Source organism: Prenolepis imparis, unplaced genomic scaffold (assembly GCF_030444845.1).
Source record: "Prenolepis imparis isolate NDT839.2.m4 unplaced genomic scaffold, iyPreImpa1.0 SCAF_15, whole genome shotgun sequence".
Taxonomy (NCBI): Eukaryota; Metazoa; Arthropoda; class Insecta; order Hymenoptera; family Formicidae; genus Prenolepis; species Prenolepis imparis.
The window spans coordinates 4,533,077-4,547,712 of NW_028141173.1; the positions used below are offsets into that span (position 1 = coordinate 4,533,077).

The 14,636-nt window shown below is 34.7% G+C and overlaps 2 protein-coding genes across 9 annotated transcripts in view; one reads left to right on the top strand and one right to left on the bottom strand.

The window, feature by feature from the left end:
• LOC145946138 (uncharacterized) overlaps positions 1-14,636 on the top strand; it is a 165,467-nt gene that overhangs the window by 45,187 nt on the left and 105,644 nt on the right. The gene's annotated exons all lie outside the window — the stretch shown is intronic.
• Positions 1-14,636, bottom strand: part of LOC145946134 (adenylate cyclase type 6) — a 97,613-nt gene that overhangs the window by 5,903 nt on the left and 77,074 nt on the right. For 2 of the 3 annotated variants that reach the window (XM_083055593.1, XM_083055595.1), the window contains exons 8-18: positions 12,334-12,455; positions 11,520-11,612; positions 6,268-6,414; positions 5,021-5,179; positions 4,481-4,729; positions 4,007-4,169; positions 3,260-3,357; positions 2,768-2,852; positions 1,989-2,105; positions 1,317-1,460; positions 317-555 (exon numbers count right to left, since the gene is read on the bottom strand). In XM_083055593.1, the coding sequence (XP_082911719.1) occupies positions 317-555; positions 1,317-1,460; positions 1,989-2,105; positions 2,768-2,852; positions 3,260-3,357; positions 4,007-4,169; positions 4,481-4,729; positions 5,021-5,179; positions 6,268-6,414; positions 11,520-11,612; positions 12,334-12,455 (1,616 nt within the window). The remainder of the gene's footprint in view (positions 1-316; positions 556-1,316; positions 1,461-1,988; positions 2,106-2,767; positions 2,853-3,259; positions 3,358-4,006; positions 4,170-4,480; positions 4,730-5,020; positions 5,180-6,267; positions 6,415-11,519; positions 11,613-12,333; positions 12,456-14,636) is intronic. The other variant, XM_083055594.1, reaches the window with a different exon arrangement.

A 14,636-nucleotide genomic window follows, 5' to 3' on the forward strand; every position in this document is an offset into this window, starting at 1 on the left:
ATATGTAATTTTCAATAGATTTTTCATTAAATTTCACATTATACAATTGCTTATTTTATAAACATCAATATTAAATTTATTCACGAAACATATTCCGCGTATAAATTTATTCTCTCTATATACATAGTTTCTTGTCTCAGTTATGAAATTATTCCACGGAAGTCAATTCACAAGAGAATGGTCGCCCGCGAAGCTTCTCGTGGGAAATTCCACGAGGGCCTTAAAAGCTAATAGCGTTGCATAGCTTCAAGATATATCTACCGACTCCGCTTAAGTTTCGGGGGCCATTGTGCTTATGTGTTCGAATGTGTCGGACCTGTAAGTCGCTTCTGTGTGTTGGGAGTGTGCCACTAAGCAGGCCATGAAGAAAACCACCAGAACGCCCGCCAGCCATCTTCCAACGGGCTCGACGTCGTCCTCATTTAGTGCCTGGTCAATGCTGACCCCGAGATAAAAAGTCACGACGATGCTCAATACGGTTACTTTAAAGACCAACGTTAGGATCTGGTAGACCGCGCATGTTACCATTACGAGCATCACCAGAACCGGAAACAGCTGCAATCATTATCGGTTGTCATTAAGTATATTAATCGCGCATTATCATTATTTTATCAAAAAGATTTAAAAGAGTTTTTTTTTAAGTCTCGTTTAAGCTTGTTCAAGAAGTTACAGAGAACGAGACGAGAATACCGCGTATTTTTAATCGTATTATATAAATCTCTAAAATCTCTAAATTCCCCTTTAACCCCACTAGACAAAAAAAAATAGAAGTTAATAATTTTTAATATTAAAAGACGATTATATTCTTTAATCTTACGCGGCTTTTTTCGCGAATTAAGGGAGAATAAAACATTAATCTCTTTTGAAATTATTTGAAATTATATGAAATTATCTTGAAATTATCATTTGTATATTTTTTATATGACATCACGGAATAAGAAATGTCTCGGTTTTTTTAGTCGATTTAATATTAATTATATGTATAATAGACATTTTATAGATTTTTACCATCAAAAAACTGTTGCACAAAAGAAGCATTTGTAAAAAATATTACGACAATAATCTTTTATTATTAATAATATAGGGGATTATTATTGTCGTAATATTTTTGCCATTACTTTTTTTTATTAAAAGATAGATGATTATATTCTTTAATCTTGCCAGTTTTTTCGTCAATTATATATACATATAAGGGAGGATAAAACATTAATCTCTTTTAAAATTATCTGAAATTATTTGCTTATCATGCATCTTTTATATGACTTCGCGGAATAACAAACGTCTCTGTCTCTTTAGTCGATTTGCATTACACTTACGTCGCAGAAAAGGATATAGTGACATATGTCGGCGCTATCGCTACTTCTTGTCGGTATTCTTTGTACGGTGGAATTCTCGTCCAGCCATTCGGCGAGGGGCAAAGTGTTATTGCTGGCGCAAGCCTCGCTTCCTTCCAGCGTAATCTGCGAGAGAAAGTAACACGGACCGGCCGTTATTTACCGCTATTTTATTGCGTGAACGCAAATTCGTTCGATCGCTGATGGTAAAAAGAGGCGCAATATCTGGCGTATACGATCGACGTTCCTTCCGTCCGCGCGTGATTTAAACGGTTTTCGCGGCAATACTATTATATTCCGCCCATTTATGATTAATCGCCGTATCGACACTAGCACGCGATTTATATCGTCGAAAGTTTTTAACAGCGGCGAGAATTCTAATTTTATTTTGCCGCTATAATTTCGCCATAAACGAGTTTTCTGAAACGAGAGCGACGAGAGGGATCGATTTTATCGGATTGAAAATATATATGTATGTAAAAAAAAAACCTGAAAAAAGGCGTATGTGTCCTGGAAACTTCAGCGAACCGCTTAATAAATCATTTCTCTAATATCGTGCAAGATTAATGCTTGGCATAAAAATAATGGTGATAATAATAAGTCGAAAGCGAAACGCAAACGGTAGCAGACGTAATTTATGTATCGATCACTTACCAATGGTGACAATACCGTGATAAACGTCAGGAAAACGACGATGGACGCGATGCTTTGCGCGACGATGCGATTCTCAAAGATCTGTAAGGCCGTGCTCCTCACCCATTGCGGTACTCTCTGTAAAACATGTCTATTATCTCCTTTCTTTCTTTTCTATTAATCCTGTCAATGAACAGGCCTAGAAGCCCCTCCCCCTTCCTCTCGAAATATACAAATGCGAGTCGCCCGAAAAATTCCTGTCAAGTAGCCCACGAAGTGGTCCTCGAGACATTTGTAGCGTAAAAATTTTATGAACTTTTCGAGAAGATCTGTACAAGGTTTTCCTCTTGTACAAAAAAAAGCTGCCCAAAGTAAAAACTTCGAATGTTAAAAATATATCGGAACTTTTCTCCGCCCGAAATAACATTAACAGAAGAATTAAATCCGATGATAGATAAGGGGATGATCTCCGGGATCATCGCGAGATCGCAAGAATGAAGGAAAAGGGATGAGAGGGAAAATTACTATCGGGTTCGATGATTTTGACAGTGACCTGGAAGCCTGCCGCTTGATCAAGGTCAAGAGCAAGTGGCACTCTTCCAGAGAGTCTCGTCATCGACCCGAGGTGGATACGTGATGAATCATGCGATTTAAATATCACGCTCGTTATATTAATAGATGGATATTTCGACATCATTGTGTGTCGTCGTGAGAGGAGAAATAATTCCTCCTTAAATGAAATTTTCGTAATATTCGTAAGACATATGTGCGAAAGTTTTACGTGTCTCTAATAAACTTACCTCGTTTTTCTCCGCTAATAAGATGGCATTGACCAAGGCTATCACCAGTATGCTAATCGCGGTGCAGACGTAAAAGTACACGCTCCTACGAAGATAAGGACACTTTTAGCCCGATTTTCTCTCGAGCTTCTTATAAAATTAAATTTTAAATTTATAGTTATGCCAAGTTTACCGAATAATTTCTGCAATATGGAAATAAGAAAATATATAAATTATAATAAAAATATATAATATAAATATAATATTAAAAATTAATATATAATGTAAATAATTTAAATATAATATGTATACATATTAAATATATATAAAAAAATATATTATATTTACATTAATATAATATAAATATTTTTGCATTATTGAATAGTTTCTATCAATATTGAAATGGAGAACAAATTAGCGGACTAGTCACATTGTTGATCACGAGCATAGTAAAGTTGCAGATACCGCGCGTGTGATTGTACAAGGTAGGATTTATTGACCACGTGTATTTACCTGGCGAGGGTGATGGCTATTGCGACCACAACGACCATGTAGACGAAACCGGAGCACACGAAATAAGCTGAGAGCATTCTGTCCCTCTCGCGCGAATACTGCAACAGGTCATTAAAACAAGTCGATATTGCCCATTGTTTCTATTTGTACTTTAACGCCGAGTTTATCGCTAAATGCGTCGCGTTTATTTTAACCGCGTTTGCTTTCCCATCGTAAACAATTCTGTTGTGAAATTTTTTTCTCAACAGGAGAATGCCGTTGCAAATCGATTACGAGGCGCGATTAAGTCACGAAGAATCCGGATAATCCAAACATAGCCGTTTAGCGAATTAACAAAAATTAAATTTAAATTAAATTTAAACGGACTTGTATTAAACGCGGATTACCGCGTATGAACATGTAATTATGACTCGTATTTTGCACTTAAATCAATTACGAACTCTCGAAATAATATGAATGGAACATAACTCTTTCCTGAGCCTGAGCGTTTAAAATATTTTATAAAAATAATATGACAAAAATTTTATAAAATTTCCACTACGCAAAAATTCGATAATTCTAATAAATATCATTTTGTTAATTATATCTTAATTTTTACGTTGAAATCGATTTTATTAATAGACGCGAGATTCTGAACAACTTAATTAGTCAAAGTGTAATTATAAATATTTATTTATAATTTGAGACAATTCGACATCATCATAATTTAGTGATTATTTTTTTCACGTTTTCTCTTTAATTCATTACCTTCTCCTCGACATCCGGTCTTCGAAATTTCAGTATAAAGGGCGTACAATGTTCCGCTCTTAATCGATCTATGCTTCTAGCATCGATTGCTCGCATCAAATACTCATTCACCTCATCTTCGGGATCCTTATCGCCCTCGATGATTTCGCCAAAGCCTAATCTACTGAAATACACGGCAAATGTTACGAATATAAGATGACTTTATTACAGATTAATCGCGTTATTTTATCAATTCATTATGTATCGATATTTTTTTTAAGGAACGATAATATATGAATGATTTATTTTAGCATTTGTCATAAATTAAAAAAAAACGCAATTATATGATATCTATTAATAATAGAATGAAGCAATGCTTTGCCTTGAAAATTTTAGGAATTTTTTGGAACTTATTCGGGTCCTGTAGATCGTCGCTTATGACGCTACAACGTCAAGGGTTAAGAGATTAAGCAGCAATAATTGAAGAGCACTTACTTGGTTTGTTTCCCGTGTTGCGAGCCGTGACCCATAACCCTCATCTCTTTGGACACATTACCATTCACTGGGAAGCTCTTTCGCATCCCGGAACTAGTTATATTGTCCTTGAACGTGTCTCCAGGGACAATTAAGTAAGTTCTGATATTGTGGTCCTTTAAATACGCGTTCCTCTCGCCGCCGCGACCTTCCTCGACCTCGTAATATCCGCCCAAGCAGTCTAAGGTCTCTTTCGTGATGTGCACGCGTCTGCGAAACACCATATCTTCCATCTAATATATTAGCACCGTTGATATACCGACGTTTGAGATTGCTTCTCAACAGGAATGATTTTTTCTTTCTTTTTTTTTGCGAGATATTTTTTTATTATTTAAATAAACTTTACAAGAACCGAAGGTAAAGTTTTATACGAGGTATATTATATTTCATAAGGAGAGTCAGAGGCGCGTAATATCGTACGCGGGTACACACCGACGTAATTTATCGTCGTCGATCGTAGTTGAGGGCTGACATACCTCGAGCAAAATTGCTTGTACTCACCCGGGTATCCCTCCGCTTTCCATGTAATTGGCTAGAGTCACGTCGTTGCTCCAGACATCGAACTGCCATTTTCTTAGACCGAGAACCCCGCAGTGAACCCGGCCCGTGTGGATGCCGACCCTCATATTCACGTTTACGGCCATTACTTCGCGAACCAATCTGCGAAGAGACGCGTGAATTTATTATACTTCTTCTTCGTCTTCGTCATTAGACGAATAACCGAGTCGGGCTCGTCAGCTGTGTAGAAATGAAATAAAAAAAAGCAAACTTTCATCGTTAAGCGTATATATATCTGGGAAAGAGCGTTATTTCGGTGCTCGCGAACTATAGGATAAGTATCAAAGTATTTTCATTATCGATATGAAACGGGAAAAGGATTTATATATATATTGACGCGTAAATATTGATTTTCTTTTGCGACAGCTGACCCACATTCTCAATTACAATAATTGTTCTTCAATATCGATCTCCTCTCTCCTCGTACGTGATTTCTCCGACCTTTTTATATTCGTACATTGACTTTCTGTCAGTTTGACAAGAGAGAGGGAGTTTTTTCGAGCACGTGAGAATAATAAGGCACCGTGTTAAATCGGACTAAAACAAAGAAGGGTTAAAAGCACGAGATTAAAATTGAAATTCTCGCCGGGAATTTATCCGGGCAATTTGGTGACCCATACGGAAGGATCCTTCACGATGAACTCCTATTTACCCGATTTTCAACCCGGTGCATATCGGCCTCAACCGCCGCGATGTACATGCCGCGCTGCTCTCCAAGGAAATCTTCTCTTTGACGATGAAACGCGTTTTATGAAAACACGAACGAAACGAATACGGGACATGTAGGATACACCACCGGTTGGTTTTCCGCGGTCGTCTCGCCGATACAAACGAAAAGCGTTGCTTATTGCTAGCATGTTACTTTGATCCGTCTAGTTCGTTTCCGAGCAGCTTTCGATATTCTATCTTCGACTATTTCTATCTTGCCATTTCTCCTTTTGTCCGATATCAAGCGCGATATATGGAATACTGCTCGAAATCTTTGACGTTGCCAGCGAAACCTCTATAATACGATATTTACTTTGTTATTTTGTGATTTCAAATATACGGATACGTATTTTGAATCGCGATAAAGCTATTACGCTTCAACTTTTATATATTGTCCTTTTAAAAAATTGTGTTTTTTTCGACCAAAAGCCTTCTTACATATGATAAAGATTTAATGAAGGTAGAGAAACATTCAGACTTACGTTATTGCATCGATCATGTCCAATCCCATCTCTACGCAACAGTGAGCGTGATCGGGGATTGGCTCCGGAAGTCCGGAAACGGAATAATAACAGTCTCCGAGAAGCTTTATCCTGAGGCAGTGGTGCTCAGCTGCTAGCCTGTCAAACCTACGGAATATTTTCGAGAGTTTTAACGTCGTGATTTATTTAAACGTATATAATAATATATCGAAGGGAAACTCTTGACTTTCTCTCTCTCTCTCTCTCTCTCTCTCTCTCTCTCTCTCTCTCTCTCTCTCTCTCTCTCTCTCTGTCGAGCGAAAAAATTCAGCTCGAAGGAATCGAGAGAGATCTTTTTCGTGTAAATATTAACTTGATCCATTTGCTGATGATGGCCAATTCAGTGACCGAAACGTATATACATTTATATAACTGATCAATAAATCTTATTAGAAGACAAAAAGCCTGTTTACGACACCTGCTTCTTAATTAGCCCGTTTTCCCATTTGTTTTGGATATAAGAAATATTTTACTGTTTCCCTTTTTGAAATAAATACAATTATGTTTTTATACTTTTTTTCTATCCACGAATTTTTCGGATTTTATATACACCCATATAGGATCAACATTGCCACAAAAAATAAAATGCAATTTTTAATGAATAAATTTGGAAAATCGCACTTTTGTATTACATACATAAATCTAGATTTTTTTTTTTTTTTTTCATAGACCCAGTGACGTTTAAAAAAAGAATTGTAGCGAGATAAATCACGTTAAATCAACAACGTTATTCCTAGCTTATTTGACTCGATATCAATTTCTTCTTCTTTTCAGCATTGATCTCTCATGTCTCGTAAACATTCTTGTTCCTCCGATTTACAGAATTCTCTCTTTATATCCGCGGATATAAAACTCCTTTGCAATCTTGCGGACAAATTGTCTCTTTGTCGAATATCACTTTGACACGTGTTTGCGTTTCCGTAAACTACGTACAAATCACGGTATTGTAATCTTCCGATCGAATTAACGTAACGTTGCCGTAAACGTTCCTTTGACCCGGCTATTTCCACTTACACGAGAGATCCGATGTCAAACTATTATATATATATACATATATGTAAAGTTTATAACATCTTCAAATTCGTAAATAATACATATGTATAATATCTACAAATATCTCATATTTTCGAGATTAATTTTTAAATGTAAATTTATTAAATTTTCCCTCTTTCCCCTATGAATACTCTCTGTCTGTCTCATATTTGTATCAAGAGTTTCTCGGCACCCTCTCCACCAAGTTTCCCTCGATCGAATCATATTCCTCGTGTCCGACGAGCCCTCGGAAAGGCTTCGACAGCTTTAGATTTCACGTCCCTGGTGACTTTTTGGGTCAATAGGGTCCTACTACCAAGAGGGATTTGCTAAAAGGTGGCTTTCATGTATCAGTACAGCCGAGATCACTTTCTGGGATTCTGCGAATGCAACGTCTTCATTCTCACAAGAAAAGAGAAAATTAACTCTTAAAAAGAACGCTTGGAGGATAAGATAGAGAACATAAAAAGAGTGTAAATAACGTCAAATTTTTCAATGAAGAATGTCAGATAAAGCTTTCCTGACATTATTAAAAAATAATTCTAATATACATATATTGTGTATAAATTTAATATTAAATAGAAACAAAATTAACGAGAATCGATTATATATTTATAAATATTTTTTATGCAAGAACATATTTGTCAAAAGAATATATCTTTTATGTATTCTGTATATAGTGAACAAATAGAGTGTGTTGAGCATAATATTCTATTAATGTCGAAGTAAAAAGCCCTATTATCGATTTAATTCTCAAAGATTATGCGATAATACATTAATAATTGAATTATTTAATTGCCGTACATTCGCGTCGCGACTGCACACGCACAGCTCCATCGGGACTGTTATTTCGTGTATATATATATATATATATATATATATATATATATATATATAATATCATATTAAACTAGCTTAACATAATACATACCCTATGTGTTACGCGGATTTGCCGCGCGTGAAATATTAATATCACCCTTCCGGCGTCCTGAATTAATTTCGTATAATATGCGCCGCACGGAGTCCGACGACATTACTGAATATCTAATCTGAATAAACCGATTATCTCCCAGTTGTTAGGGCCTCTCTCCTTTTGTCGACGTGCTCTCTATCTCTATCTATCGTCTCGAATTAATTTAATCGTATTTATCCTACGTAATGCAACACAATCACGTTTTCGTGTATTGACGAGTCAATCGAGTCAATGTCAAATCAAGCCAATGTCAAGAAAAAGATAATAGTAATGAAATTCGAAATACAGGAAATTTGGAAACTTAAAGATAAATTACAAGGAATATTTTAACAGAATATTTTAGATGAAAATTTGGACGATATTATCTCTCGGTTGTTAGGAATCCCTCTCCTCTCTTTGCTGTCTTAATTAATTTCATCGTATTTATTTTACGTAATTTATTATCCTACTCAATCACGTTTTCGTTGTTGAGTTAATGAAGTAAAAAAAAAAAAGATAATGACGAAATTTAAAATACAGTTAAAGCCTTAATTATAAATCACAAAAAGAAAATCGTAACAAAATATTTGGATGAAAATTGCGCGATATTTCCTTCACGCCTTCGTATAAAAGTACGTTAAAAAAATATTGCAGAATTTTTACCATAAAACGTAGAAGTATACGTGGCGAAAAATAGTAGATATTTTTGCACAAACAGCGTTGTTACAAACTTGGCTTCCGTCGGTTTGACCGCAAAAGCCACAGCCGTTATATAATACTTTTTGTTGCGATCTTATAGTCACCCGACGACAATAGCAATTCGATCGAAGTCGATTTATTTATAGCTATGCGAACCTAGCACCCGACTTTTTAAAAATTAATTTTTTAAAACGGAAAATGATAGCATTTCGTTTGTAGTTGTTTGTAGTAACAATAATTTCGTTTGTAGTTTTATCAATTAATAAATAAAAAAAATTTTTTTAATGACTCGCACCCTACATTGAGATATCGCAAATCCGCTTGCGCAGTCTTCTTTAGAATCGTTTGTAGTTGTTTGTAGTGATTTTCCTTTTGTTTATAGTTGAGCGGTTCAAAAGTTATAAACAATTTGTTATAAACGATATCTTTAAAATTAACAAATTTATCTCTTGGACGAATAAACAATTGTTTATAACTTTTAAACCGCTCAACTACAAACGAAAGGAAAATCACTCCATCTCGCTTTTAACGTATTCGCGACTTTCGACCACGTATAGATGCGATTAGGCTGATCAGTCTCTGGACTTACTACTTAGGCTCGCGATACAGGACCGTAAAGATTAATAAAGAATTATTTTATATATTTCGCTTTTTTAAATAATATTTTCACACGCGTTTCCACCTCGCTTTCAATGTATTCGCGACTTTTGACCACGTAGTTGCGATTAGGCTGACAAATCTCTGGGCTTACTACTTAGGCTCGCGATGCAGAGCTGTCAAGATTAATAAAAAATCATTTTATATGTTTTGTTTTTTTAAATAATATTTTCAGGCGCGTCTCCGCCTCGCTTCCAATGTATTCGCGACTTTCGACCACGTAGATGCCATTAGGCTGACCAGTCTCTGGAGTTACTACTTAGGCCCGCGATACAGGACCGTAAAGAGTAATAAAGAATCATTTTATATATTTCGCTTTTTTAAATAATATTTTCGCACGCGTTTTAACCTCGCTTTCAATGTATTCGCGACTCGACCACGTAGATGCGATTAGGCTGACCAATCTCTGGGCTTACTACTTAGGCTCGCGATACAAGGACCGTAAAGATTAATGAAGATCACTTCCATTTTTTATATATTTCGTTTTTTTAAATAATATTTCACACGTCTCGTGTCTCCGCCTCGCGTCTGTTCTCAACGTATTAGGCTGACCAGTCTCTAGGCTTACTATTTAGGCTCGCGATACAAGAATCGTAAAGATCAATAAAGATCATTTTATATATATTTCGCTTTTTTTAAATAATATTTTACATGTTTCTCCGATTCGCGGTCGCTCTCAATGTATTCGTGTATTTCCAACCATGTAGTTGCGATTAGACTGACCAATCTTTGGGCTTACTACTTACGGTCGCGATGCAGGACTGTAAAGATTAATTAAGATTATTTTATATATGTATATATATATACATATTTCGTTTTTTAAAATAATATTTTACATATGTCTCCGTCTCGCGTCCGCTCTCAACGTATTAGACTGACCAATCTTTGGGCTTACTACTTAGACTCGCGATACAAGGACCGTAAAGATCAATAAAGATCATTTTATATAAATTTCGTTTATTTTAAATATTTTTACACGCGTCTCTGCCTTGCGGCCGCTCTCAACGTATTCGTATACTTCCGACTACGTAGGTGCGATTAGGCTGACCAATCTGTGGGCTTACTACTTAGGTTTGCGATATCAGGACCTTAAAGATCAATAAAAATCATTTAGCTATGTGAACCTTGCACCCGACTTTTTAAAAATTAATTTTTTAAAACGGAAAATGATAGCATTTCGTTTGTAGTTGTTTGTAGTAACAATAATTTTGTTTGTAGTTTTATCAATTAATAAATAAAAAAAATTTTTTAAATGACTCGCACCCTACATTGATGAGATATCGCAAATCCGCTTGCGCAGTCTTCTTTAGAATCGTTTGTAGTTGTTTGTAGTGATTTTCCTTTCGTTTGTAGTTGAGCGGTTCAAAAGTTATAAACAATTGTTTATTCGTCCAAGAGCTAACTTTGTCAATTTTTAAGATTTTTCAAATCCGCTTGCGCAGTCTTCTTTAGAATCGTTTATAGTTGTTTGTAGTGATTTTCCTTTCGTTTGTAGTTTAGCGGTTCAAAAGTTATGTTGTTTATAACTTTTAAACCGCTAAACTACAAACGAAAGGAAAATCACTACAAACAACTACAAACGATTCTAAAGAAGATTGCGCAAGCGGATTTGCGATATCTTATAATGTCGGGTGCGAGTCATTAAAAAAAATTTTTTTATGTATTAATTGATGAAACTACAAACGAAATTATTGTTACTACAAACAACTACAAACAAAATGCTATCATTTTCCGTTTTAAAAAATTAATTTTTAAAAAGTCGGGTGCTAGGTTCACAGCTTTTATTTATCGGTTATCGTAATATGCATGGGATTTTTAAATAAGTTTCAAGCTAATATCGACAATTGTTCTCTTATTATAGCGTTTCTCTTACCGTGCAAAAAGTTCGTTGAGCAACCTGACGAGCTCTTCGGCAGTGCATTGATCGGAAAGCGAAGTAAATCCACAAATATCGGCGAATAGAATGCTGAAATATATTTGAAACTGAATAAATATGCAAAGTCACACACACACAGTTGTTGCATGGTTAAATATTCGCTTCAATTAGAACAATTTCTAAGCAAACACTCTCGAACGAATAATTTTTTTGTCAATAATTAATTTTAACTAACCGGTTTTTTAAAACAAAGTTATAAAAAGAAAAATTACAGAGAAATATTAACTTAAGCAATTTGAAGAGAAAAGAATGGACTAGTAATGAAAAATTGTCGCAAGCTCACGGGAGGGGAAACTCATTAAAGTTAAATGAACATGACGTTTGCTCTTTACATATTCGCCGGTTAAGTTAAATTGATCCGAGCTTGGCGAAATGTCAGATATATGAGAGTTTGGATGTTACATCTCAATCCACTACAAGTCGATCTAAAATTCTCTCTATGGCAAATGCGTACACACTTAAATTGGGTGCATATTGGCGTCGCGGTAAATTTCCATTTCGAAGGTATAATTTCATGATCGAGTGATTACGCGTGTCATTTCGAATTTGTCAAATAATAATAAATAATTGTATATGATATTACGCGTTATAATATATGTATATATATATAAATTGTAATGAAAAACTTCTTTGAATTATAATGACAAAGTGGAACTGAATTTCGTTTGCGATATAATGTCAAAGTGGCATTTTTAAATAAGTTTTTTTTTTTAACACAAATTTTAAGTCGCTCTTATTCGATATGACATACCTCACGTTCTCGTGTCTCTGAATATAAATTTTGTGAAACATCGTATCCTTTGGCTTTCCGGCTATATCGGCTTTCATTTCCATGGCTACATGTCTGGGTAATACGCTGAGCAAAAGCCTTTCCTGGAATATAAATTAATGTCATAGGTAATATTTAATTTTCGTACATAATTTAAAAACAAAATAAATAAAAGTGATGAAATATATAATAAAGTATAAAAAAATTGAAGTATAAAATTTCAATTATAAAAGCATACTAGATATATATTGTTTTTGCATTATATAATTTTAATTATAACACACACATCTTTAGATGTTAATACAAATTTGAGAAATTACAGTAAAAATTAAATTAAATTAAATTAAATTAAATTAGATTAGATTAAATTAGATTAGATTATATTAAATTAGATTAGATAAAATTAGTTTTCCTATCTATCTTTATTTGCACGATAGTTTTGTTAATTATATAACGTACTTCTCTGACAATTTTGTCATAATTCATATAGCCAAAATTAATTTTACTTTTTATTAGATCTGCTAAGGCTTATGCTATCAAACAATCACTTCACTTACGTGATAATGGTTTGCTAGCAGCCATTATTAAGTTAGTCCTTGGGAAGGATTCTCTCAAGCAATCTGTATAGCAAGGATTATAATGGATAGGCCAATGTACGAGGGACATGTGGGTGTTAATACAGTCATAAGAGCTAAAGTGCATTACTCGGATAACCATCCAAGATATACATACACACTTAAATATCTAGTACGTATACGTATATCTATAGGACGTACATATATCTCGTCTTGATAATATGTAACGTGTCAGAAGCTTTCTTAAATTGAATATTTTTTAAACACTTAGGCGATTTGTATCCTACAATTTTGAGACCTTTTTAGAAGATTACAAGCGATTGAAAGAAAAGCAAACTAAACTCGTAAATAAATAATAAAATTCTCTAGCGTCTGTTTTAAATTCAATTCTTCGGAATTTAGATGAAACGTTAAATATCTCAGAGAGTTACGGAATTATTTAATTATTTATTCGCGTGAAATTGCTCAGAGTAGCATTTTTGTTCTATCAAATATCGGGAAACTACGTGGATGATTTCCCACGATGGAAATCGAAGTGGAAATCGCACACTGCGAACCGAAACGTAAGAATGAGCTTCACGATAGCCGATAATCTTCGCTATTTCGCAGGGATCATGTATATTGAACTAACACGACCTCGTTGCGCGGGGCGAGCAATATTCCGCGGCGCTTTGTTCGACACGTGGAGCTCGTCAACATCGTGGGAACTTCTCAAGTGTGGGCGAAGTCGACGACAAGCGTTCGACAAGCTGCACATTGATGGTCGATACGCGTCGGACATAGAGCTGTGCGCTTTTAGAATCGCGTTATATGCTCGCGTAATGCAGAATGCAAACGCGACGAGATTCTACATAAAGCGCTCTAAAATTCCTTTTATCGAAACTCTATTTCGATGCTGCTAATGATGTTGACGAAGTCATTAACCGATTCGAAATTTAGGGGGATATTTAGCAATTAAATATTAAAAGTATACAGAGAATTTTCTCTTAGAATTTACTCTGAAAATCATGGCAATCGTGGGACGATATGGTATAGAAAGAATTTTATGAAAATTTCTGATTAATATTTATCACAATAAACATAATAATATCTACACGTTAAAAAATAAAACATGTTTGAGTAATTTTACCATGCAGTTTAGTAAAATTAATCAAACATGTTTTATATTTTATTGTGATAGATATTATTATTTTTATTGTGATAAATATTAATCAGAGAAATTCTCATAAAATTCTTTCCATATTGTCTCATAATTACCATGACTTTTAGGGTAAATTCTAACAGAAAATTCTCTCCGTGTAGAAAAAACCTTATTTAGCATTATTTTTTAAAAATTTTTACTAAATTTTAAATGGATTCTATATTAATAGAATTTTTATTTAAGACTTTTCTGTTAAAAACTTATCTTTAATTCTGGAAATGGGAATTATTTCCGGCGCTACTTTGACATTCTTCTCTTCTAGAATTAGAATCATCATTATGAAGAGAGAAACAGGTGTATCTCGATGCATATTGTCCGTCGTTAAACGATCACATGCACATTTAATCACATTAAACGTTATCGCATATACTGAATGATGGGCGAGCGCAGACGCGAATAATAGCCGATGGATATCGCGACAGGCCACAGATTTCTGATTAATAGCACAAAGCCAACCCGTCGTTGGTCCATCGTGATTGTGAGCGATGCACAATAAGACGGTATCTTTA